Source organism: Alligator mississippiensis, chromosome 9, assembly GCF_030867095.1.
Source record: "Alligator mississippiensis isolate rAllMis1 chromosome 9, rAllMis1, whole genome shotgun sequence".
In the NCBI taxonomy this organism is placed as follows: Eukaryota; Metazoa; Chordata; order Crocodylia; family Alligatoridae; genus Alligator; species Alligator mississippiensis.
In genome coordinates, this window is record NC_081832.1 from 12,052,211 (window position 1) to 12,079,207 (window position 26,997).

The 26,997-nt window shown below is 45.5% G+C and overlaps 1 protein-coding gene and 1 long non-coding RNA gene across 3 annotated transcripts; both read left to right on the top strand.

Annotated features, from left to right (window-relative positions):
* Positions 1–6,278: 6,278 nt before the first annotated feature.
* SALL4 (spalt like transcription factor 4) lies at positions 6,279–26,738 on the top strand. Of its 2 annotated transcripts, XM_006266913.4 has the most exons (5): positions 6,279–6,473; positions 15,733–18,255; positions 18,922–19,229; positions 22,771–22,840; positions 24,507–24,634. In XM_006266913.4, exons 1-5 carry the CDS (start codon positions 6,404–6,406, stop codon positions 24,533–24,535), a joined length of 3,000 nt encoding a protein of 999 aa, XP_006266975.2. In that variant the 5' UTR covers positions 6,279–6,403; the 3' UTR covers positions 24,536–24,634. The 2 variants fall into 2 exon arrangements, with proteins under 2 accessions (XP_006266975.2, XP_006266974.2); XM_006266912.4 differs by lacking the exon at positions 22,771–22,840 and having other exon boundaries at positions 6,280–6,473; positions 24,507–26,738.
* Positions 7,092–7,632, top strand: LOC132252420 (uncharacterized). Its single transcript, XR_009464313.1, has 2 exons — positions 7,092–7,336; positions 7,427–7,632. It is a non-coding gene; the product is annotated as an uncharacterized LOC132252420 (long non-coding RNA).
* Positions 26,739–26,997: the final 259 nt, after the last annotated feature.

Genomic DNA, 26,997 nt, shown 5'->3' on the forward strand with positions numbered 1-26,997 from the left:
TTGAATTTTCTAGAAGATTTGAACAGGTGACTCTAGTGCCTATTCCCCTGATTTTCTTCGCATCATAAGGGACAAGGGACAGGAAGGGACCTCCTGGGTTCTCAAGTCAAGCCCCCTCTTCACAGGCAACTGTGTCATATAATCCCTTTCATAATGGATTGGGAGTTTCGGAAGCCCCAGGCTGAAGAGTCTGGGAGGTATGATACTTGCCTGTGGTAGCGCTACACAGACTTGAATGACTGAGCTCTGCTCAGTCGATAGAATTCAGACCTGATTTGGCTGATCTGGCCCAAGACACAAAATCTTTACAAAAAGGCTAGAAACCATTTTAAGAAGAGTTATTGGAACAATTCATTGCTAAATTAAGGCTGAACACATGGTGGCCATTTGGTGATGGGCAAGCTGATTTGTCTGCATTGACCATTAAATTAGATTTCAGGATCATGTCATCTAATTAAATATTTCACAGACATATTGAAACATGGCATAGTCATGTAATGGGGAAGAGGCCCTACAGTGAAAGCCCTTGTGTTTTATTACCAGTTTGGTAGCAAATTTGCCCTGGGAATCAGTGAGTCATGTAGCTTCTACTCTATACCTTTCCCAACCTTTCTGATGAAGTAAGTTTGTGAGGTTGTAATTAAGAAAGACCCAGTCCTGCGAGGTGTCATGTTCATTATCAATGGCATGAAATAATGAAGGCAACCTTATTCATGGCATGTTATCATTTTGCCTTCAATCTCACCATCAACTCAGATGTGAAGAGGTGTTTGAGAATGAAATATAAAGAAAGATATTTAAAAAAAAATGTTGGTGATTGTTAAAAAAAACACAGAGGGAAATAGAAGGTGGTTTGGATTTTGGATAAAGCTAAGTCTTACTTTCTCCAAATCACATTCTCTGCCTAATGCAAGATATGGCAAGCAGTGACTATTCACGTTGTGAGAAATAGAGCTGGTCACAGATCCTCTTGCCTACATGAAATGCTTGGGCATTTTAACAAACATCCCCAGATGTGTTTGTTTACCTGCCCAGCCCGCATGCTTCTCATTCCTCCGGACTGTGGAACCAGTTGGAGTGACTTTCAAAATATGACAATTCCTATGCTACTCTTAAGCTTACTTAAATGGAAACCTTAGACCTCCGAAGTTACTCTTCCCTGCTTTCAACATCACGAGTCAAATTCATCCCTGGTGAAATTGCATAGACGTCACCAGGAATGAGCATAGCTTGATAGGACTGAGTGAGTATTTCCACATTAGAAGAAAAATAATGCTTTATATGATATGATGAGCTGCATATTTGAATACAGGGGACAATGGAAAGAAAAGAACCAAAGGATAATTAAGACTTTTTAGGCAACAATGGAACATGCATGTTTATCATCCTTCTGGGTTACCTCTCTGTCTCCCCTGTTTGCCTCCCAGCTCCAAAGGAAGATCTGATTTCTAAACCCCTCCTTGCCCATCAAGTGGCTGAGTGACATGATCACCACCATTCTGGCCAAGAAAGGTGGGATAACACCATTCCTAAATCACAGCCACAAAGTGGCTCCGCATATGGACATACATTTTCTGCAGCTTTCATATAATAGAGCAGAGTCCTAACTACAAAGCAGCCAAGACATCTCCTATCAAAAAGCATTAACTAATGTAAACAGCTGCTCACATTTAACAACTAGTTATTAATTGATAGCATTTGGGTGATTGTGTTACATTTATTAGGTGATGTGGAAAGAATATGGGGATTTGTTACCAGTAAATACTTGTCAGGTCTTTGATCATTATTACCTTACTTGTTAAATATTTTACCTCCTAAATATTTGAGGTTTTCAGAAGTACCTTGCAGAATCAGCTACCCAAATTTAATTGATATGGCCTCTTTGGAAAATTCCAGCCTGAATATTTTAAAGCCAGAGCATAGAAACTTGATCAGCCAAATTCAGAGGGATACCTATGCTGAGATTTAGGCCTTACACACCAAAGTTGTCCCCCTTTAATTATATTAACCTAGTGAAAATGGAAACATCCCCCTCCTCCCCCGCAAGGGTAGTTAGTTATATGGGTATTAAAGTACTTTAAACTGGCATAGCTAGTCCCATAAGGAAGGGTAAAATTTACACTAATGTAACCAGATGTGTCTATGTGAGACATTTACTATGGAGCTGACCAATTAGTAAAATGTCACTGTCTACACATGCGGTGCTATTAGGCTGGAGTAAACTAATTAACCCTGTCATAACTAATTAACTCTGCTGTACTTGTAAGTACAAGTACTCTCCTACAAGTACAGTCCTATTTCAGAGTTATTTACTCTGCAGCAATACACGTGTAGATGCTGACAGAGCCAACTGGGGCACAAGGGTGCTTCAGTGTGGGGGCTGCCTGCAAGCTAGCCCCGCATTAGGCTGACCCCCTGAGTTCCCTGCCAACCAGGACTGCTCTGACCCAGCTCAACATGCTGCAGTCCCGGGAACAATGGTGTGTCCAGGAGCAATTAATTTGGGCACAAACTGCGCGGGTTATTCATATACATTAATTTCACATGTAGACATGCCCACTGTTTCTACCCAGAGGCAGTAAGACTTTAAATATATTGGATTTTAAAAAAGCCACCTCACCTACATGTAGTGAAGATGTTATGTCTTCTTCTAGTGCCTTCCTTACATAAGAGCTATCTAGTTAGATTTCCATGTACTTCCTAATACTTACATAGGAAAATTATATAGATACAAGGTAAAGGGTGAATTTAAACCACTATGGTTGTACCAGGATAACTAGAAACCCTTTGGTAATCACTTGTGTTCAGGTATGCATGTCTTTTCCACTATAGCTAGTGTCACTAGACAAGTGGGTTAATAAAACATGAAAAAAAAACACTTTTATACTGAATAAGAGTGACCACACAAGGGTTTATCTCATAGCTACACTAACAGAGTGGCAGTGGGACAGGGAACCTTCAGGCAAAGATTGTGCCTCAGAGCGGCTGTGCACAAATGAACAACTGTCCTGGAATGAAGCTGCCCTTGTCCTGGAAAGCACCAAGCCTGGATTGGAACCAGGGTAGGGTTTCTAGGTTACAGTAGATTTACTTTGAATCAGAGGTCGCATCCTGTGGTTGCAACATTATTTTCACTAGGATGTCCTATACATGCACCTATGGCCTATATCAGCTTCAATATAATAGTATAATTATACTGGCATAACTGGTAAAGCTTTTATGTACCGAGCGGTTCTTCTGCATTTGAGGTCCTGTATGCATGAACAGGATATCCTGAGAAAACCCCGGCTGCTCTAAGAACCGCTGCTCCATGACACGACCCCCTGAGTCCTAACTCAGGAAAGTTTTACCTAATTCCAGCCCAGGATAACCTCTTCCCAAGGCAGTTTCTTTCTGTGAAAGCTGTTTCTTTGCATGTAGTTGCCCTGAAGCAGTCACTTCCAAGCTTCTATCTTCAAGGTTCCCTGTCTAGAGGCAACTATTAGTGCAGCAGTGACCTAAATCTCACGTCTTGAGTCTTCTCTTGATCAACTGGTACAATATTCAATACCATTTACCCTGGCTTACACTGAATGCAACGTTGTGCTCAGCATCATGTCAGCTAACTTCAGTGTCCCCAGGCAGGTTCAAACAAGATAAAGTTTTGTAGCAAAGAGCGTCTAACCAGTAACACCACCTCTCCTGAATTCTGCTTCCTAATATTTGTAACTCTCCTTCTCCCACTTGCTGTCTCCCACTGAATGCCAATTGCCAATAAACAATGAGCTCTGCCTCTCCTTTTCCTTTTGATATTTCAGAATAAACTAATATTTCACCATAACCCTGCCCTCTTTTCAGAGGGGTTTGGGTGAAGTCCTGGACTCATAAAATCAGTATCAAACCTCACATAGTTTTCAACATGCTAAACATTTCATGCAGCCTCTTTAAAATGCAATAAAAGCCCCAAACAAGTCCTTCCACATAAACTGACATGTTGTTGTAAAACTGCTTTCATTTTCCTGGCATGTACAATGTTTTTCATAAAGACATTCCATGACTTAGTAGTGTTGTGCCATGTCAATTCTGTGCCGTAAGCCCAAATATAAGGTTATAAGGAATATATTAGATGTAGAAAGATAAGAAAATTCACTATTCTAAATATCTTTATATACACCAATTGATATGAATCGTATTTAGCAGTCTGTTTCCTCAGGACACTTTGCACAGAGAAAACATTTCTTTAAATTGGTTTAGCAGCTTGTTAAACAAATAAATATACAGAACTGGGGGCAACGTTGGGGGGCAAAGTTTCAGGATTATAATAAATGGTCCAGAAGATGTTCTTCAAAGTAAATTTAAATCCAAGGTAGCCTCTTTTGATTTGATACATGATGATTTATCTGGTTACTACAGTTACTACACAGATAACATGAAAGCAATTATTTGCATCAGGCTCAGAACCAAATGCAACAGTTCCTTTTTTTAGGGGATACATGCCTCACCTGAAGAATCAAAATCTGTTCCCTGAGAGATGTTCTACGTTCTATAACCCTTAAGCGGCTGAATATATAGTCCTGCATAGTTTTTTCCCTGGTTTATAATTATCTTTTACAAAATGCTAAATAACTTTCCTGTAAAAGGCACTTGAAGGAAAAACCAAGAGGATAGATCCATAATTAAATCGTGCTGCATTGTTTACCTTGGTGTATAGAACTGAGATTTTTGCATAGCCCTTTCACATTCACACTCATATGCAAATGTTGTGGAGTATTGCTGTAATTATGCTTAATACTTTTTTGGGACGTTTTGAATGATTAAACTTTGAATCTGAAAAATGATGCACTGCGTAACAAAAAGGTCATTTGAAAAAAATATTTAATGGCTGGAATTATTGTAAAATACCAGGTAAAGTAAAGCAAATGTTCTTGCAGTAATCTATAATATCTGGGTTAAATAGTGCTGTTTCTTTGATATCTTCCATTTCCTATCTATGGACTGGACATATCTTATCCTAGTATCTGATTCTCTCACTGTCGTTTATAGTGTTGACACCCTTGCAAAAGTAACACCCCCATTTTACAAACAGAAAACTGAGGTACAAAAAGGTGAGCTATTTGGCCAAGCTCACACATGAGAGTCTGTAGCCAAATTGGGAACTGCACCTAGACCACCTAAGTCCACAGCCAGTGTCCTACCCACTAAACTACTCTTCCCACATCTGAATGCTTCTTCCCATTTTTAACTCTCCTGCCCACTGAAGACTTTGGGAATCCAAGGTTCCTTTGGGTACCCTCCTGTGATTAGACCCAGGCACAGGGATCCCATTCCAGTGGGAATCCAAACAGTCCTGGCACCTCCCCATGTGCCTCTCCTTAAACTTGATGTGATAAGTGGTGGGGACAAATAGCAAAAGACAGTGAGGACAAAGTGATGATGACATCAATTTAAGTTGATACAATGACTTAATATGGGCAAGCAACTGACTTTCAAAGGGGAAGAGGGGTTATAGTTGTTTGTAGCTTTTTATTGCCACTGGAAACCTTTCGCCCAAATATTCAGATTTCCAATGTCGGGATAGGTTTTACTTTTTGCCCTGTTCGTTTACTCGGTGATCCTTATTACTGACCCCCATGTGTAGCCTCAGAGGTGCTTCTGGGAGGTGGTATTGGAAAGAAACAGAAACTTAACCAGTATGTGGGGGGGGTTGTTTGTTTGTTTGATTGCTTGGTTTTCACTCTATGGTCCTGTCCTTCAGGCTTGCTTTTCATTTTAAGTCCCCCGATTTAGCATGACACCCTCATCCAATCAAGTCCAATTTGTCCATGCGGACAACCCCGCGGTAATGCTCTGCTTTGCATCTTATCTAGTGACAAATGGAAGAATGAGCCCTCTAGTCTATTGTTTCAAGCTGCTGCTTTCTTTTTAAAAAAAAAGAAGAGGGGGAAAAAAATCCCCGGCGCAGACAATGAGAGAGTTCAGGTGAGATAACAAAGGTATTGATAGCACAGAAAAGCGGGCTGCCAGCTTGTCTGTTTACTCGCAAAGATGGATCCGTGCCTCTCTCGCCCCCTTCCCCGCAGGGGCAGGCGGTGCGCTCGGGCAGCAGGACACGATGAGCCCGGCCGGGCAGCGCTGGTGCGGGGCGCACGCTTTTGTCACATGCGTGGGAGCCGCCGGGGGAAGACTACAAGGCCCAGCGTGCCCCTCTGCTCCCTGATCAATGGACCTTATTTGAATAATCTGTGAGCCTTTGGACTCAGGCCAATCAGCTGTCAGGGCCCCATGATAAATCGCAATGCATTATTGATAATCATAATTACTCTGACATGCGCATTCCGCCCAAGGGGGGTAATTTCCCAACTCCAGGAATTTGTTGTGAAGAAGAAAATAATTGCTACTATTTTGCTCCCGATGCTTGCGCACCATGTCGCGGCGCAAGCAGGCGAAGCCCCAGCACATCCACTCCGAGGAGCAGCCCCCAGATGCTGCAAGTGGTAAGGCGCGAAGCAAGGGACGGGCTGGAGCTGGAGCTGATGGGCGCACGGTCCGGCAGGGACCGGAGAGGGGTTTTGTGCGTGCGTGTGCCCTCCCCGCCCCGCCCTGCCCGGGGCCCCGGCCCCGCCAAGCCCGCGGCCCGGGCCCCGCTCCGGGGTCAGTTGCAGGATCCCGGGGGCTCGCGGCCAGCCCCCAGCGCGGATGGACCCCCTCCGCGGCCGCCCCGCGGGGCTGCATCCCGCTGCCCCGGAGCCCGAGGGAGGGACCCCGGAGCCCGGGTGGGCGAGTGGGGGGGGCTCAGGCGGGACTCGCGGCGAGTTTCGTGGGGATTTTTGTTTTTTTAAACACTTTGGCGGAGATGGCAATCGCCCGGGACCCTTTGTAGCCTGACCTCCAGCCATCTTTGATTTCCGACTTCCTAAAATAACTGCGGTGAGCTAATGGGGGGGGGGGATTTTTTTGGGGTGGGGGGAGGGAGTGGGTGCTCTTGGTTGCGCTGTTTCTAGCAGATCCGGGCTGGCGGGGCGGGGGGACCCTGTGTTTGCCGGCCAGGTCTCTTTGATCTTTGGGTGGGGGGCTCATGGGGGGGCCATTGATGAGCTCCCGGGAGCCCGCAGGGAAGGTTCTTCCGTCCTGCTTGGAGCATCTTCCCGCAGCCGCTCGCGGGCAGGGCAGGGCAGGGGGGCTCCTCGGGTCTCGCCTGCGGACTCGGTGCAGTTCCCGCTCGGATGGTGCTAGACCGGGCAGAGCCCGACCCCCCGGGCCGGAGGAGCTGGGAGCCGGGACGCGATCGGCACCAGATCCCTTCCCCAGCGCGGGATCGAGGGATTCCCTTCGTGACCCGGTGGCTGGCGCTGGCGAGGTGCGACTCTGGCTTTTCCCTTAATCCCCCCCTGAACTCTGCCACCATCAAACTCTCTCAACTTTTTTTTTTTCCTTCTCCCGTCGGTAGGAGCGATCAATAACCATGTCGGGTACAGGAGCCGCCTATTCCCAAGCCGCAGGGGGCTGGGGGAGTCACCCCCCCCCCTTCTCTAGCCCTCCCCCCCGCCCCCTTTTCTTTCTTTTGAGCCGAAATGTGCAATTGTTGGGTCCGGTTAATGGTGACTTAAGAAGCAGCAAGCTGGCCAGAAGGCAATAAATCCCATGTTTAATGCATGACTGTTTTCCTTTGTGCATATGGTTGGGATGGGGGGGGGGAGGTGATGTTTCCACATGTAAATCTGCCCGCTGCTGGAGAGCCACCTCCGGGGGCTGCGCTGAAACAAAGGGTTAATAACTCCCCTGAAGCTGCGTGCTCCCGCCGGGGGGCACTGGGCTGGCACTTGCAGAAAGAGGCAGCTCTTCTTTAAACCGGGGGGGGGGGGGGTAATCCTTTTGCAACTTCTCGCAGTGCAGAGATTGCGCTGGGAGCCGCCGGCTGCGTGCGGGTGCGGGTTCATCTCGCCCCGTCTCGGGGTCTGCCCGCCCGCTCCCTCCCGGCTCGGGACCCCCCGTCCAGCATCCGACCTGGCTCCCACTGCCGGCTTGCGCCCCCCAGGGGTCACTGGCAGCCCTCGGTTATCTGCACGGGGAAACCTGGGCACCCCCCAAAGGCTTTGCAAAGCGGGACGGGAGCTTCCCCGGGCTCCGTGGGCAGAGCACGGCTGTGTCCCCGGGGCTGCGGCCCCGCCCCGGCTGTGCATTATGCAGGAGGCCCGTCGGGGCGGCCGAGCTCGCGCCTTGTCCGCTGGGGCTCGCCTTGCTCCAGCCCTGGCACTGCGAAGTCCTGGACCTCCCCCCGCTTGCAGCAATCTCTGCCGCGGTGGAGATCGCAAGGCGTGGGTGGGAGCCAGCCCCCTCCACTAAAACTTTGTACGAGCACGATTTCCAAAAACCCACCCCCAATTTGAATGGCTGTCGGAGCCCAGAGCTTTGTCCCTTATCGCTCTCGGAAAGAATCCAGCTAATCCCCGGGGTAGGTGTGTCCCGAAATGCCGGGCGAGGAGCCTGCATGACAAAATTGGGATTCCAGGAAGATTGGCCGAGAAATTGCCGACTAGCTGCATCGGCGCAATAATAAAATCAAGCCCTTATCTCTTCCTTCTTTTTTTTTTTTTTTTTTTCCCTCCCCCCCTACTCGTGCTTTTTGCTGCTTTTTTTTTGTGAGCCCCACCTCTGAGAACAATGCGGCGAGTTGGAAAACGGGTTGGCTAACTCCGTGCGCAATTAACAGGTCAGAAAATCAGCAGGTGGTCGCCGGAGACTAATGCGGCGCAGTGCGGGGGACATTAGCATTTCCACAAAGCGGGTTGGAAATGCCCGTTTTGCAGGATTACCGCTCCGAGGCCGGTCTCAAAATGCAGCGGGCATCTATGCTCGGAGGAGGGGAGGGCTGGCATTGGCACAGGACGGCCGGGTCGTGGCTAATCGCCGAGGTTGCACCGTGCCAGCAAGCTCTTTCCCCTCCCTTCTCGCTCCACACACTGCCCCCAAGCCGGCTCACGAGGTCCCAGGCACGCCCGCACAGCGGCTCGGGGATACTCGACGGGCCCCGACGGCTCCAGCCGCGTCCCAGAGATGGAGGGGCTTTCATCCAGCCCTCGCCTGCCTGCTCCCTGCATCACTGCAAATGCAAGCCATTAAAGCCGCGCAATGCAGGCAAGGCGGGCCCGAGGGCGGGGGGCAAAGATGGGCTGCTTGTTTTTTCTTTGACGTAAGTGAAACATTATATTGGTTGTAGTGATCAAGTCCCTTTGCTAAACTCCGCAGCATGTGACGTTTTGACAGAGCTGCTGCTCTAACCTTTGCCTCCTCCTGCCTGCTGTGGGTGGTAAGTTGATGTCAAGCTTACAATTAGGACTCTCATGCAATTGACCTTGGCAGCGGGGTTTGTGCCGTTTAGCTTGGTCTTAAACACTGTACTAGTGTTAAGTGTGGTCTGGGGCTGCCTTGTTTTGCTGGTGGAAGTAATTGAGTGTGGAGGAAGAACCGGTCATGGAATCAGGTAGAGCCTTCAAGGGCTGAGATGCTGGAGGGAGGCAGGTTTCAGTGGCGCTTGGTCTTGGCTGGGGGGATGACTAGCTCCATAGTGACTCTGCCTTCAGCAGGGCTCTCTCTTTCTTTTAGCCTCTGCAACTTCATTTGTAGGTTCAGCATCTCTGTCCTGCTGAAGCAGAGGAAGCTCTCTGCAGTAGCCGCACTGCTAAGCTTGAATTTCTCAAAGATTGTTTTATACAGGAGTACTTTGGGCAGATAAAGATTAGTTTGTCAGTGATGGGAAAAGAATGATGAAACCCAAGGCATCTGAAGCAGCATATTTGTCACTGCCGTCTCTCTTTTTCAAAAAAAAAAAAAAATATGGCAGACTCTGGTATTGCTTCGGGGGAGGAAAACATAAAATTAGTAAGAGCCAAAACAGGGCTCTAAAACTTGGATAGAGCTAAACTGCCTCTGCTTCCCCAGAAATGGATCTTGTTTTCAGTGTAATACATGAGTGCCCTCCACTGTTCGGCCTTTTAAGCTCAGTTGTTAATAGCAGCATCAGAACATGTGTTTGCTAAAGCTTTTGGTTTTGAGCCTCAGCAGGTAACAGCAGACATCTTAAAGGGGTTTGTCATGGCATTCAGTAACTTTGTTTTTTAAAGCCCTTTGAAACGACATCAAAAGGTTAATCATGCAAGGAGGTGGAATTTAGAGGCCTACTTTTAAGTTTCTAAATGGGGTTTCTGTGCCTACAATGTTACCAAAAAAGAGGAGAGGGGGAAAAAAAAAAACCAAAAAAAAACTACCCCCTCCCCTACATTTCTGTGAGGATAACAAGTTGTACGAGTGTGTCGCTTCCCCTCAAAGTAATGCAAATCAAATAAAATTTATTCTGGGTTAATTTAATTACCTTAATTCTTGGAATACAGTTTGCCCAACTAATATAATTATTTTGAAGTGCAAGAAACCTTTTTAATTTGCTTTCTTCTGTGGGGAAAGACATCTATGGTTTTGCTAAAGAAAAATGTCTTAATGTTTGCTATTGCAACATTTTGAACACTTTCAATTCAGAATAAAGTACTTGCATTTTTTTGTTTTTTACAGTTGTGTAAAAACAAACTTCATGCAAGAAAATGGTTCTAGACAATTGGCCAATCTTAACATATTTTGTTCAATTTTATCCTCAGTCTGGATTCTTTTTTTTTTTTTTTTTTTCTCTTCCTTCCCACTCCAAAATGTTTAAAATGGCACTATTGTTCTGAAATCTGACAATAGCTGTAACGAAGAAAGTAGCATAAGGATTTATCTTAGGAAAGGTTTCAGATTTTTAAAACTAAGAAATGGATTAATTAAAATCAGTCTTTATGGATTTGCTTATTTTGATAGTGGGATTAAAAAGGTATGTGATTTTTTTTTTTTTTTTTTAAATAGTGAAATGCTTCAATGTTAACATGATCAAACTTCAGTGACAAAAAACAACTTTACTAGTAAAAGCTAGTCACCTGTAGAATAGACTTATTTTTTTGGGGGGGGGTGGAGGGGTTGGTTTTTGTTTTTGTTTTTTAATATATGTAGTCCCGTTATTTCAAACCTATTTAATTTTTTTGAATTAATTAATCTGTCCCTTGTAAAACAAAGCACCTTACTAAATCAAATACCCCAGGTAATGGGGGAAGGGTGTTGTGGCTTTAATGACTTGCATCAACAAAACTCTTCAAATATTTAGAGGGTAGGGATTGCACCAGATCTTATTGTATATGACTACCTCATCCTACACAATAGTAGATCCTTTTTTTTCTTTTTTCTTTTTTTGTCCCCTTTCCATCCATTTGGCAGTGATTGAATCTAAGACCCCTGCTGGGTTTACTGCATTCTTCTAACTTATTGGATAACTAGATGCTGAGAGATAACATTCCTGACATTTGGGGGTGGGGAGATGGAAAACAGTAGAAGTTCAATCCTTGTGAAGCATTTTGAGAGGGCCGACTTAAGTGCACAAGCTATTGTCCTCCCAAGACTCTCTTGCTACTTTGTAAATACTGTAACAGCATTTAGACAGAGCTACCCAAAGATGCAGACATGCATAGGGGGCTTCCTTTGCACAGAAGTAAACTCTTTTTGAAGGTAGTTAAGTCCTTGTTGCTGACAACTGTCCCAAGGTAGGGGAAGTCGGTATGGCAAGACATATTGTATGGTAATGTTGAGGTAGCCTGATTGTAATCGCCTGGGTGTTCCTTCAAGATTTCTCAGGGGGGAAGAGGATGTAGTTAGAAAACAAGATGTAGATCTTCAGTGAGATTTTTCTCTTTAAACAAACTGAACTATTTTCTCATTGGCTAGCAATGTTGATGCACTTACTGCAACACCCCAAACAGGGCAGCAAAATATCATCCCCATTTTGCAGGGGGGAAGCAAGGCACACCCTCTCCGAACTGGCTCAGAGCCACCCAGGGAGTCTTAACTGAGCTGGGAATTGAATCCATCTGTTCAGAGTCCCTGTCCAATACCTCGGTTGCAAGATTGCCACAAAAAAAATCACAATTTCCAATTCCATTATTATTATTATTGGCACTATAAGTGGCACCTGGCTGCAGGAAGGCTGCTAACCTGCCACGGGGTCCCACAGTGTCCTTTTGCTCTCTGTGTCTTTGAGTCAATGCTGCTGCATCCAGGTGGAAAAGACCCTTCAACCCAATTGAAATGCAGTAAGATTTAGCATATCTTGAAGGCTTGTCTGTAAGAGTCCTGTAGCCCAGGGTATCTTTTTGGATAATTACTATTCCACATCTAACTCCTGATGTAGATGGCTCCACACACCCTTTGTCCTTGTTTTGTTTTTTAAATCCAATTAGCAAGTGGAAGAAGATAAATATGATGAAGCACTCTTGGTAGACAGTAAATGTGTCCAGCCCTGGAGTTAATATGGAATAACATAGTGTACTCTGACTTCAGAGCCTGGCTTATCTTGTGATGCCTTTCCCCAAGGTGAGCTCCAGGAAGCCCCCCCCCCCCCCCCCCCCCCCCCCCCCGCTAAAAAAAACCCCCCAAAAAACTGGAACAAAGATAGTGATATCTCAGGCTCCATCTTTGTGGATTATACATTAGATTGTAACAAGGTCATCCTTGTGACTTCTCATGAAACTACTTGCTTCTCTATTTAAAAAAAGGTAGGAGAGAAATTTTCCCCTTGTCAGATATTTTCCACTGATGGTGTAACTAAACTCCCACTGCATGGAGATCTAAAATTTCCAAGCTTGACCCTATCAGACTTCTTCCTCTTGGCCAAGTCCTGAATCATGTTGGGTATCTCTTGTAGTGTACACTAATAACTGCCATCACATTTAATTTTAGCAAACTTTTACTTCCTGCTCCACTTAATTGTGTGAAAGATGAACTTCTAGCGGCAGTTATTTCATTCTGATGTAGGGGTGGTGATTGCAGGGGATGAAGGGACTTGTCTCTTCTCTTAGCTCCTTTTATTAATGTAGGCACACTAAAGAACAACCCAAATTGAGATGCTCATAATAGCTATTCGTGGTCCGTTGATTTGCTTCTGACTTTTCCTGTGTACGTGTATAGCTTTAAAGTTTCTAGTGTTAAGTGCTGATTTGTTCATGGGCCAAAAGACATGGAGCAGGGGTCAGCAACATGGGGAGCCACAGGATCCAGTCCATGGAGCTGGCAGGCTTTGCGTGTGCTCGTGCTGGGGTCAGGCAGCTAGCTGCACCCCTTCTCCTGCTGTTCCCACTAGCTTCCAGCCTTTGAGGAGCTGCACCTGAGGCCAGGCAGTACTTGTGCTGCAACTTGGAGGGAAGGGTAGAGTGGAAGCAGGAGCAGCAGGGACGCAGCTGGCAGCTGCCTAGAGATGCACCTGCTGGCAGCTGTGCTTGCTCTCTGGCTGGGAGCGAAGAGAAGTAGTGGGGATGCTGGCACAGCTCCCAGTTGCCTGGCCCTGGTGTGGGTATAGGGAAACCCCCCTGCATCTAGCCGGATGGTTTTAGAGGCACGTCAGTGTTGGACCAGAGCCAGGTTGTTCTGGTCCATGACTTGTTAAAGATTGCTGGCTGCTGACATAGAGTATGACATATTTTGCTTTTGGGACAGTTTGGATACAAATGCATAAGGACTGAGTGTTGCTGTTTGTGGGAACTATATAGCTTTCCCCCCACATCTTTGTAAAGGGAGCTTTCTTTTATGCTTCAGTGCAGCTCCATTAAGCTGGTATGGCTTTGGACTGCCTTTAAGCCCTCAATTTGGTTGCATGTGTGTTTTATTGTAAGCCTGATCTAGCCTAACAGAAACCTTTCAAATGCACTTTCTAGGACTCTGGCAGCTTTATTGTCCATGTTAAACACTTCATTATTTTGACTGAGGAAATTAGTGTGTATGTAAATGCATCGAGGTTACACTAGCAAATGTCAAGGGTTGGCCTACCTTCCCACACACAGTTCTTGTGGCCCAAACTAAACGAACACACCTGAGCTGTGAAAGTGTGCGTTCGATGGGGGAAGTGTCTGCCCATGCAAATATGAATTTACACATGCATTTCCTGTATCAGTTAAAAATGTAATACAGCTCAGTCATTTATAAATGGGGGGGGGGGGGGCATAACTTCCGTAGATGGCAAGTGTTTCAGTCCATCTTCAAAACTTGTGTGGACTATCAAACTGAAAATTCAGTGAGAAACTCTAATAAAACATCTGCTGCTGGATTATTTAAAATGTGGCACCTAATCTGATGAGGTACTGAGCAGTCTCCAGTCATTGTAGCCATAGAGCCTCTGGTTCTTTGTCCCTACATCATATATACACAGGCTTGAAAACTTGGCTTGCATAACATCAGGGCCATGCACTGCCCTTGTACGTAGTTGGTAACTGTGTTGAGTAGAGCAGCAGCAGAAAGGGAACTATTTCGATTTTTTTTTGGGGGGGGGGGGGGTGAGGGTGGAAAAAGTGCAACTTTTTGAAGTGGGAACATAACTCGCCACAATTCATTTCCACCAGTTAAGTAACATTTCTGACTCTGCACTCGCTAGGATTGTTTCTAATTCCTGTAAATCTAAGTCCCAACTAGAGAGGCTATATAGCAACCCTTTTCTTTCCTGATCGACTTTAATCGGTGTCAATTTTTTTGCTTTGCTGGAAGATGCCTTTTCTTTTCTTTTTTTCTTCCCTCCCCCCTTCCTAGTAGGGAAGGAAGGATTTTGAAATGAATAGGGACAAATTCAGTTGTAGCTACTTACACTTCTTATTTCTACCCCCACTGTGTCGTATTGCACAAACTCTGCTGCTACTTGAGAGGGGCTGTTTCTATACATTCCAAGGGAGGTATAATTCACAGGAACATCTTCCAGCCCATGTTTGAGTGACCTTTCTTTTGACCAGGACACTCAAGTGTTCATTTATTGTTCATATTCAGATGCTGCATGGGTTAATCTGTTTGAATTGGTGAGAGGAAACAGAACTAGCTTATAGATTTCCTCTCTCTGTTGAAGTACAGAATGACTGACTGCAAAGACTGCTGAAATACACATTTTTAAAGAACAGAATGCTTCTGCGGATAAGAGGGTTTAAATTTAAAATCCTTTATTTCTCTTCAAAATAGTCTACCTGTAAATGTTGGCTTCAAACAACATACATATCAGGGGTGTTCATTTTAGACTCTTCTTAAACAAATTGAATGAAAACTCTACAACTCTGTATAGCTGAAAAGTATAATTTAAGCCTAAGACTAAATGCTAGTCTGCCAGCGTTTTCCGTAAACAATCTAGTGTGGGGAATGGTAGCTCCGCCGCTTCTCTTGGTTGTGGCCATTTGTTGTGATGTGGAAAATATCTATAATGCAGGTTAACTTTTGTGATTTCATATCTTTGGCTTGGTTAGAATTTCAAGTACTGACTACAATAACCCTGGAATAAATTTCTATTCTAATTCTTTACATAAGAAGCTTTGCCTTTTTGAGTATGTCAAGCCTGACTTGGTTAAAATATCCCACCCTCTTCCTACATTTCTAAAGCGATTTCTCTAGGAAATTTTAGTCCTAATTTCATCCTTTGAGTTATAGGTAATTCATAAGGCCTTGGGGGTTTATTTGATCAATTTTTACATCAAATGATGCTGTTAAATCCACATGTGATGCTCAGGGTCATCAGTAGCGCAGCTAAGAACAGGACTTAAGCTGTCTCATGGTTGTGTTTAGTTCACTTGTCTGAGCTTTTACCACCGTTTCAGGATGGAAAAATGGTTATGGTGGAGAGAGATTTGATTCTCTCTTTTTCTCTCTCTCTTTCTCAAGGGAGTCCACAAGACGTCCCAGGTGATGGAGAGGGTGAAATGAGTTCCAAGAGGTGCCGAACAGAAGAAACCAACATTTGTGAGAAATGCTGTGCAGAGTTCTTCAATCTCGCTGAATTCCTTGAGCATAAGAAAAATTGCACTAAAAATCCACCTGTCCTAATCATGAATGACAGCGAGGGAACCATACCCCCCGAAGGCTTCCCTGAAGCTTCTTCTGAGAACTTTCCCAATGATCGCTCAGATGGTCGAACAGCCAAGGACAGTCAGGCAAAGAGTTGCACTGGTTCTGTGGAAAAGAGAGAAGGAAAAGTTGATGCTGAACCTGTTGCAGGAATGTACCTAAAAACAGAACCCCCTGTGACTTCAGCAACTCCTGGCCTCAGCTATTTATCAAAACCCAAGGTACCAAACACTAATGTGACTTTGCAGACGATACGTGGCACCAAAGTGGCTGTGAACCAGCGTACCTCTGATGCCATCTCTCCCGCTGCAGCTAGTTTTAATGCTATCCCAATGATCCTGGAGCAGCTCGTCTGCTTGCAGCAGCAGCAGCTTCAGCAAATTCAGCTTACAGAGCAAATCCGCATTCAGATTGCCATGATGGCTCCTCATGCCCTGCATCCTTCAATAGCAGCTGCTGCCGATCCCCTAAAAGCTTTGGGTGCTCACATGTCTCAGCAGCTGTCGGCTACTGTTGCATTAATTGGACAAAAAGCTGGAAGCCAAAGCCTATCACTGGAATCCTTGAAGCAAGGAAAACTACCTCATCCTACCCTTGGCATTCCAGCTGCTGGCTCTGTAGCCGGCGGGCTTTCTTCCTCTCTCTCCTTGAAGCCTGAAGCAAACAGGGGCCTCCCAAGTTCCATTGCTCGGTTTCCAAACCCTTTGCTACCTCAGTCATCCAATTCTGTCATCTTCCAAAACCCACTTTCTGCAGTCTCGGTGCTCGATCCCTCCAAGAAAGGGAAAGGGAAGCCCCCTAATATCAGCGTGTCTGAAAGCAAACCAACTGCAGAAGAACCTTTCTTTAAACATAAGTGCAAGTTCTGTGGCAAGGTCTTTGGCAATGACAGTGCTTTACAGATCCACCTCCGCTCCCACACTGGTGAAAGGCCCTACAAGTGTAACATTTGTGGCAACCGGTTTACAACCAAAGGGAACCTGAAAGTGCATTTTCAGCGTCACAAAGATAAATACCCTCACATTAAAATGAATCCCTATCCAGTCCCTGAGCACCTGGACAACATTCCCACCAGCAGTGGAATCCCGTACGGCATGTCTGTGCCGCTGGATGAGTCCAACCTAATTGTGGATAGCAAACCAGTTCTGACAACACTGCCGACCTCCATGGGTGCCGGCTTGCCTCAAAATATCTCCAGCCTAGCAAGCATCAAAGATTCTCTCCCCAGCACCCTGTCGGGTGACATGCAGCCGAGACCCTCTCCGGAAAGTGAAGGTGGCTCTTCCTCATCGGGTGCCATCAGTCACGAGTCAGGAACCGAGCAGAGCTTGAGCTCGCCACAAGCTAGCTGCAGTGCGAGCATCTTCCGTGGAAGTGGGGCAAGTGAGCAAGGTTCGGAAACGTCCAAGCTCCAGCAGCTGGTTGAGAACATTGACAAGTCTGCTGCTGACCCCAATGAGTGCCTGATTTGTCACAGGGTGCTGAGCTGTCAGAGCTCGCTCAAAATGCATTACCGTACCCACACTGGAGAGCGCCCGTTTAAGTGTAAGATCTGTGGCCGTGCCTTTTCAACAAAAGGTAACCTTAAGACTCACTACGGTGTCCACCGAGCAAACACCCCATTGAAGATGCAGCATTCTTGTCCTATCTGCCAGAAGAAGTTTACAAATGCTGTTGTACTGCAGCAGCACATTCGCATGCATATGGGGGGACAAATCCCCAATACGCCCATGCCGGATAACGCTTGTGATAATACTGATGTGGATCCTACGCAGGCTGAAAAGAATGGAGATGTCAGTCGTCCAGATGAGAGTATGGAAAGCATAGAAATCGAAGAAGACCTAGACTCCCAGGATGGCCCCAGCAGCTCTTCAAAGCCACCCACTCCTTACGATGCACAGTCAGAATCTCCAGCTACAGTGTTTTCTGGTATTGCTGCATTGGAGAACCAGATGAAAATAGTAAACTCTGCTTTGACCCTACAACGGCAAAGCAGCCAGAAGTCTAGCGACAACGGCTCGGCAGAAAGCGATGGCATGACAAATGATTCTTCTTCTGTGACGGGAGATCCAGATTATCAAAATGGCAGGAGTCCTGCTGCCTCGGAATCGGCTTCGTTCCAGGCGCTGTCTCCAGCCAACAGCCAAGCTGAAAGCGTTCGGTCAAAGTCACCAGGTTTCAACGCTCAAGAAGATGCTGCCATGGGAAATAAAGCTGAAGGTCCTGAAAGCAACGTTCCTGAAATAGAAGGGGCTGGTGCTTTGGACCTAACTTATGGCAATATTGGTCGAAAAGTCATCAAAGAAGAACCTGGATTACACTTTGCAAATGGAGAGTACGGTGAGTTGTTCCTGGTAGCTGCACTGCCCCTGACCCAGTAGACCAGTGGGAACATGGAGCTTTATTTCTGATTTCTGAAAGAAGTGGGGCGTTTTTCTTGCTCTGGGTATCAGAACAGATACCCCTCTTGCTTTTTGGGTCTGATCGTGAGATTGCTACATGCATGCACATACCTTTGCATGGGGCTGCCTTCTGCTGTGCATGGAGTGTGCTAGCCTTCCACTTACTTCAGTGGGAGCTGTGTGCTTAGTATGTGCCCAACTGCAGTGAAGCCTTTGCGTATTGCTCTCCTAAAATGATCATTACAGTGCTGATGATAAGACATGGAACGAAGTCGGGTCGGTTTAGCCCTAGTATATGATATTAAAACTTACACAGAGTGCTCCATGGGGTGGGAACTTCAGTTCCGTACTGCGTATTGCAAGTCTAGATTTTTCCAAATCATTAAACGTCAAGATCTTAGTTCCTAAATTCTTGCTGGCCAAGGAGACGAGGCTTCTCTTCAATATGCCAGTAACACAGATTGGGAGTTTGAGTCCTAACTTCTGTGTGTTGGGTTTTGCAGGCGTATAATTTGAGCACAAATGAGTTAAATCCAGGCTGGCATCTTTTCTTTCAAAACCCTGACTGTCATGATGATAACCTAGGATGTACTGTCTCTTTCAGGTCGAAGCAGCATTCCCACTGCCTTTGTCCGAGCACCACCAGCACTCATAAAAGTGGAAATGCTAGGTGAACGTCCCATTAGCACAGGTCATTTCATTGGCCCACCAGCTTTATCGCCTGGTGTTGCCCCTCTGCTGGTGCCACGGCCTAAATTTTGCCGTCCAGCTAAACAGCACATCTGCACTACATGTGGTAAGAACTTCTCCTCTGCCAGCGCTCTTCAGATTCATGAACGGACCCATACTGGTGAAAAACCATTCGCATGCACAATCTGTGGAAGAGCATTTACAACAAAAGGAAACCTGAAGGTAAGCTCTGACTGCTGAGGGAACAAAGTCTGATACCTACACCTGGAGCCGCCTTCATCTAGAAACTCTTAACCATTCGCTAAAACCTACCCATTTCTGACACCATTATCTAGCTCTTAGAGATCATAGCCAACTACGTTTGTCCTTTGGATTGTCCATGTAAATTGCTCATTTACTTGGGGCCCTGAGAACAGAAAAACTTACTTGAAGTAAAAAAACTCTCCCCGTCCCAGTGAACAGGGGCTGCAAACAGGATAAGCAGTTTGCAGGGGGCAAGAAGAGGAAGGGGGGGAGAAGCTAGGCACCAGATCCTGCCCAGGAAAGGTAAATGATCCAGCTACCTGTGCCTTTGTTTTGCTGAGTTTGTTTGGTGCATGTGTTTGGGGTGTGTGCTCTGAGAAGCTGGGAGTGATTGCTGCCTGGGCCTGATGGAAGCCCTAATGAGGGGGCAGAGCCAGTCCAGGCCCAGAGAAGTTGGTCTGAGGTGTAGAGAAGTTCAGGAGAGCCGGCTGTACTTTAAAGAAGCCTTACTGAGAGTGCAGGAACAAACCATCCCAATGCACAGGAAGACTAGCAAGTATGGCAGAAGACCAGCTTGGCTTAGCAGGGAACTCTTCAGTAAACTCAGTCACAAAAAGGAAGCTTACAAGAAGTGGAAACTTGGCCAAACTACTAGGGAACAACATAAGAGCATTGCTCAGTAGGGGTGTATGAAGTGGGCATATTTGGATTTGGCCCAATTTCAGGGGACAGTGATTTGAGTCGTTGATTTGGATCAATTTGGCCGAATCTGAAAATCTGATGCCAATTCAGAGAATCAGTGATTTGGCCAGAACACAGCTTTTTTTAATGTTTTTTCTACATACCTCGAGGTACCAGGTGGCTCGTGATCACTGTGATGGTAGGACAGATGGAGCGTCCCACAGGAGCTTGGGAGGGCCTGCTGGGTGCCATGGGGGGCCCCCCCGGCACTCCAGTGAGACGCTTCATCCGTCCCAGCATCACAGCGATCATGAGCTGCCGGGTACCTCAAGGTATGTAGAAAAAACACTTAAACAGCTGCGTCTATGTATGAATCGTCCAATCTTTCTGAATTGAATCGGAGGCTTCTGATTCAATTTGGAGAGATTAATGGGTCTTCTGACTTTGATTTGGAGATCTGGCTGCCGAATTGGGCCCAGTCTCCTCCAAATCGAATCGGCAACCAAGGCTTTGCACAGCCCTATTGCTGGGGCATGCAAAGATGAAGTCAGGAAGGCCAAAGTGCAATTGGAGTTGCAGCTAGCAAGGGATGTGAAGGGTTTCTACAATTGTCAGTAGCAAGAGAATGATCGATCAGAGAAAGCGTAGATCTCTTCCTGAATGGAGGAGGCAACCTTTTGACAAAGGATGCATAAAAGACTGAAATGCTCAATGCCTTCTTTGCCTCAGTCTTCACAGGAGAGGTCAGCTCCCAGACCACAGCACCAGGCAGCACAGTTTGGGGAGGAGGTGAACAGTCCGCAGTGGTGAAAGAACAGGGTGGGGACTATTTAGAAAAGCTGGACGTGTACAAGTCCGTGGGGCCGGATTGGATGCACCTGAGGGTGCTGAGGAAGCTGGTTGATAGGATTGCAGAGCCATTGGCCATTGTCTTTGAAAACTCATGGCAATCAGGAGAGGTCCTGGATGACTGGAAAAGGGCAAACGTAGTGTCCGTATTTGAGAGAGGTGGGGGAAAGGAGGATCCAGAGAACTACAGACCAGTCGGCCTCACCTCAGTCCCTGGAAAAATCATGGAGCAGATCCTCAAGTAATCCATTTCTGAGAACTAGGAGAAGCCAAGGGGGTGATTAGGAATGCTAAGCATGGATTCACCAGGAGCAAGTCATACCTGATTGCCTTCTATGATGAGATGACTGGCTCAGTGGATGCTGGGAGACTGGTGGATGTGGTGTACCCTCATTTTTAGCAAGACTTTTGATGTGGTCTCCAACACCTTTCTTGCAAGCAAGCTAAGGAACTATGGGCTGGCTGAATGGACTGTAAGGTAGATAGAAAACTGTCTGAAGCATTGGGCTCAGACTAGTAATCAATGGCTCGATGTCTAGTTGGCAGCCGGTATGAAGTGAAGTGCCCCAGGGGTTGGTCCTGGGGTCAGTTTTGTTCAGTGTCTTCATCAACGACTTGGAAGATGGCAAAGTGCACCCTCAGCAAGTTTGCAGATGACACCAGGCTGGAGGGAGTAGCAGATATGCTGGAGGGTAGGGCTGGAATTAGGAGTGACCTAGACAAATTGGAGGATTGGGCCAAAAGAAATCTGATGTTCACCAAGGACAAGTGCAAAGGCCTGCATTTAGAACAGAACCAGCCCATGCACTGGTACAGGCTGGGGGCTGACTGGCTGGACAGCAGGTCTGTAGGAAAAGACCTGGGGGTGACAGTGGACAATATGCTGAGTATGTGCCTGCAGTGTGCCCGTGTTGCCAAGGTTAACAACATCCTGGGCTGCATTGGTAGGTGTGGTTGCCAGTAGGTCAGGGGAAGTGATTATTCCCCTCTATTTGGCACTGGTAAGGCCATATCTGAAGTACCGTGTTCAATTTTGGGCCCCCCACTACAGAAAGGATGTGGACAAATTGGGAAGAGTCCAGCAGAGAGCAACAAAAATGGTTCAGGGGCTGGGGCACATGGCTTATGAGGGAACTGGGCTTACTTAGTCTGCAAAAGAGGAGACTGAGAGGGAACTTAATAGCAACCTTCAACTACTCGAAGGAGAGTTCAAAAGAGGATAGAGCTAGACACATTTCAGTGGTGACAGATGACAGAACAAGGAGCAACTGTCTCAAGTTGCAGCAAGGGAAGTTTAGGTTAGATGTTGGGAAGAATTTCCTCACTAGGAGGGTAGTAAAACACTGGAACAGGTTACCCAGAGAGGTAGTGCAATCTCCATCTTTGGAGGTTTTCAAGACCTGGTTAAACAAAGCTTTGACTAGGATGATCTAGTTGGGATGGTCCTGCTTTGAGCAGGGGGTTGAACTAGATGACCTCCTGAAGTCCCTTCCAACCCTCATTTTCTATGATTCTAGAAGAGCTGGAATTTTGTAACTGCCTTGTTTTAAGCAGTCTTGCTTCTGACTTCTTCTTTTTTTGGGGGGGGGGGATACATATGAGACTTGGATTTACTAGCCAGAGTTTATTATGAGTTTGTAATTTGGGTGGATCATTTGGAGAAATAGCTTAATAGAAAACTCTGGCTCAAATAAGATTGCATTCAATGGTTTTGAAGTGATCATTTGCAAACAACGTGGAATAGACACCACTGCTTCTGGGAGCACCTTCAGAAACTCCCACGTTAAAACGGGAAGTTTTTTGAAACGCAGTCCTACACCTAAAAATTGCTGTAGTATATTAGCCAATATATAAGTGTTGTATAAAATGAAGGCATCCAAAACTCTTGAGGAAGAGGCAATTATCTTTATTAGATCCAGTTGGCCTCATAAGTAGGGGTTCACTGATAGATTCTTGGGGCCAATACCGACAGCCCTTTTTTTTGTTTAAGGAGGCATGTCGGCCGATACCGAGCCAATTTCCGATACCAGCCCGGCAGCTTGGAGAGCTGTGTGCAGCTGGTAAGTCTGGTGTGGTGGAAGGGGGCAGGGGGTCGGGAAGGGGCATGGGGGGTCGGATCAAGGCACCGTGGTGAGGGAGGAGTAGGGCTGGGGCAAGTGCTGTGCAGGTGGGGCCAACGCGGGACGGAGCCGCAGCTTGTCGGGGGGCACAGTTGGGGGCCCAGCTCCCGCTGCACGTCTGGGAGCTGCTAGTCTGGTGCTGGTCCGGCGGCTCCTGCCACTTATCCGGGAGGATATGGGTGGGGCCATGTGCCCCCAGATCAGGGCAGGCTGGGGCCAGGGCTGCGTGGGGCTCTTTTTGGCCTACTGTGCCATCCGGGGTCACGCGCCCCCCCCCTCCACCCCCGTGCCCTCCCAGACGAGTGGCGGGAGCCAAAGAACCAGTGAGTGAGTGCCGGACCAGTGGCTCCCAGGCCAGCGGTGTGTAGCGTCAGGAGCCTTACTTGCCTCACTGCGCACCACACCCCCCTCCCCAGACAAGCTACAGCTCCTTCCTGCACCAGCCCCATGCCACCCCAGTTAGGCAGTGCTTGCTCCAGCCCCACTCTTCCTTTACAACAGGGTGCCTTGATTTTTTTTTTTTTTGATTTTTTTTTTTTTTTTTCTTCACCCCCCCATGCTCCCTCCCGCCCCTTCCACCACACCAGACTTACCAGCTGAATGCATCTCTCCAACCTGCTGCGCTGTGCTCCTCGCTGCCTATGTGCTGTGCTGTGGCTATGTGCACGTATGGGCATTTATCAGCCACATCTGGGCAATTTTCCAAGCTGATCAGTTTTCTTTGTATCAGTGCCAATCTGATATGGGACTGATGTATCAGTGCACTTCTAAATGAAAGATATCACCTCTTCCTCAAGAAGTTTGGATGCTTTTGCCTCTAGACCAATACGGCTACAACCTATATCCCTTATGAGATTACTTCACTTTCCTTTTAATGGACATACACAACACAGGCAACTTAAGCACAAAGGATCTTTGAAGCATTATATAATTTGAAATTTTTCAAAAATACCCTGAGAAGCTGGAGGAAGAGAATGGACTACCCAAATTTGGAAGACACGTGAACTGCTTGTGATGCACTTGTTTGCGGAGTAGCTTGTGGTGGTTCTGTGTCTGATTAAGAAGAACCTGGTAGATTTTTATTCTGTGTTTTTTGTTTTGTTTTGTTTTTTCCTCTCCGTTTAAAATATGGGACTATTCTTTGCTTTCAAATACCATTCATGGTAGGTTCTGCAAAACTTCTCCAAAGTCCCTGTGTTTCTTGAATTCAGCAATATGTTGCCAATAGGTCACATTACCAGTTTGCTTCTTTAGAAGAACTGCCAAATTCAAACCACATTGGTTCTTGAAAATACACCACGTAGCATACTGGCAATTGCCACTACTGCTCATTCACCTAGATTAGAACAATAACAGGAAAATGGAACAAATGGGGAAAATAAAAAAAGAAATGTGCAGGACACAAGCGATTCTGCAGCACTGTGTAGCCTTTTCTTTTTCCTGCAGTTGGATGGCTTGTATGACTAAGTATTATAAAAGTATACAGGTCTGTCTGAAAGTTTTGGCTTTTTACTACTTTGGGGACTAAAATAATGTTGTGCTGGGTAATGTATAGGACCAGAACTAAATGGCATTAATCTGAAAGCCCCCCTCCTTCCTTCTGCAGGTCCATGTTGGAACTCACATGTGGAATAACTCTGCCAGGCGTGGAAGAAGACTCTCCATTGATAATCCCATGGCCCTGTTGGGAAATGATCCAAAGAAGGTATCTGACATGTTTCCAAAGGATATAGTGCCTCCTTCAGTGAACATTGATCCTACAGTATGGAATCAGTATGCAGCGGTACTCAGCAATGGCATAACAATGAAGACTAATGAAATTTCAGTAATTCAGAGCGGTGGTTTACCTACCCTTCCAGTCACTGTTGCGGGTGGTTCGGCAATAAATACTGCTACAGTCTCCAAGATAGATGGGACCCCGTCTGGGATTAGCTCTGATATTGAGAAGGCTGGTGGTGGTGCTGCTGCAGACAATGTGCCAAAACACCAATTTCCTCACTTCCTTGAGGAGAACAAAATAGCTGTTAGCTAAAAAAGAAAAAAACAAAAAAACCACAAAAACAAAAAAAAACAAACCACAAACTCTTAAGTGAAGGTGAAATGCAAATATATATTTTTAAGAGATTCCACCTCAACCTCCTATTTTCCTATTGACGTGCAAATGATTTTATGGTTGTCTTTGTAAGAGTTGCCCAGAGTACAATCATGACGTTGCTTTGCAAAATAATAATGAATAGGAATTCCTTCTATTTGGAAAGATGCGGGTCTTGCAAAGTAGTTCTTGTTGTTTTTGTTACTTTAATTTGTACAGCCTTACATAAGTTCGTACAACTTGAAATTCCAAAGGTTATATAACATTTACCTCTTTGTTTAAACTGATCTTTGGGGGTTTTGAACAGAGTGGCAACAACCAACCTACTGACTGGAAAGGAAACTTGTATTTACTGATGAGACATGAAAAGTGATTATGCGGGTAAATGTTCTAGAATGTCTGCCACCCTGTTAGAAGTAGACTTTGTTTGGGGGGTTTGCGTGGGTGTTCCTGTTCCGGTTTGTTGTTTTTCTTTTTCCGAATGTACTTTTTACTCTAATGGCTATAAAATGACAATTTTTGTTTTGTTTTTTAAAAAATCTCTTGCTTTGGGAGCTATGTACAAACTCTTCTTTAATCAATGCTCCTAAGAATTTAATACTCTGTATTGTTAACTGCTGCTTATTTAATGCTACTACTTTGGACAGCCCTTCAAGTACAGTGCCAAAATGCCTACTCCCAAAGATGTGCAGTTTTCTCTTAAAATATTTTATTTTGATACCAAGAGTCCCAAACAAGCATGGGTGGGTATGTATATACTTTTTTTTTTCCCCCCCCCCTGGAAAAAGGAATACTTGCTGGAAAGTGTTTTTTTGGTTTTTGTTCTTTTTTTAAGTCTGTGAGCTCTGCAAGGAATTTCAGGTAACTGTTGCATCTAGGCATTGGAACTGGTTTCCTTAGCAAGAGAAACTTTTCTTCTCCTTGGTAATTTAGAGGATTGGTCTATGTAAACCTGTATATTTAAATACAAAGTATTCACTCTTAGGTCTAATGTTCTGTGGGTTTTTGGATGGAATTCCCACTTTGGTCATTGTTTCTTGGTTGTCCATGCACTTGCATGTACACCAGAACATTAATGATCCATGTGTTTGGTATGAAGGTTATTGGGATAGCCCTCTGGATTATAAGTTATCTACCTCATTTTTTTTCTTTGTAGATGTAGTGTCTATTTTTCTATAATGACCACTGTAATGAACTGAGATTCAAGCAGATGCTTCCATGCACTATCTCAAACCAAAACCTGATGTATTAGTGGGAGCATTTGAAGACTTAGTGGACTAACTTTTCACTATTCCTCTGACATCTGCTGGATCTGTATATGTAATAATCTAAAGCTAGATTGGAAACTGAGCATTTGGTATTAAAGGACTGCATGATGGAAAGGAGTCTAATTTCTGACTGCAGGAAATCTTCAAGTCCAGTTGCAGTTGTGAAAGGCCCAAAAATGCAAATTACCAAAAAGTTTGTGTAATGTTGCACCTGACTTTTTTGTTTCTTTGTTTTATTTTTTGTTTATGATCTCCCTTTGCCAAGTCGTGCCTTTCCTGCTGGACTTGTAAGTAAGAACACACCAGTACCTGTTTACACTGTAAAATGGATGTTGTTACATAGAACATGCCAAAGGCATCCCAATTGTCAAGTTTCTTCATTGAATGTATGACTTTTAAGAACTCTGTAGTTTTGAGTATCTACTGATGCATTTCTGTTGACATTTTTGAGAATAAATTTGGGATGACTTTTTTCACATTTTGTGCCTAATTTTGTTTTGGTAAAGCACTTGTGTCCCCTTTGTAACTTCAGTAGATAACTTCCATAAAAATATCTTTGGAGAAAAATTTTAGTGTACTCATTAGGGACTTAAAAGAAAAAACTAGTTCATGCCAACAATGACTCCAAACTTATACAGCTGTATTGCTGTCCGTCTCCAGCATTTTTTTTTGCCATGATCCGATTGCAAAGGACAAGAGTACTAAATTATCAACTTAACAGACCGACTTGATAGTTC

What these genes read in the sequence shown, in the direction of transcription:
- SALL4 (XM_006266912.4), top strand. Translation starts at nt 6,404, where the DNA reads ATGTCGCGGCGCAAGCAGGCGAAGCCCCAGCACATCCACTCCGAGGAG. An exon ending in GCCCCCAGATGCTGCAAGTG is followed by an intron (nt 6,474 to 15,732) that starts GTAAGGCGCGAA and finishes CTCTTTCTCAAG; the next exon opens with GGAGTCCACAAGACGTCCCA. An exon ending in CTTTGCAAATGGAGAGTACG is followed by an intron (nt 18,256 to 18,921) that starts GTGAGTTGTTCC and finishes TGTCTCTTTCAG; the next exon opens with GTCGAAGCAGCATTCCCACT.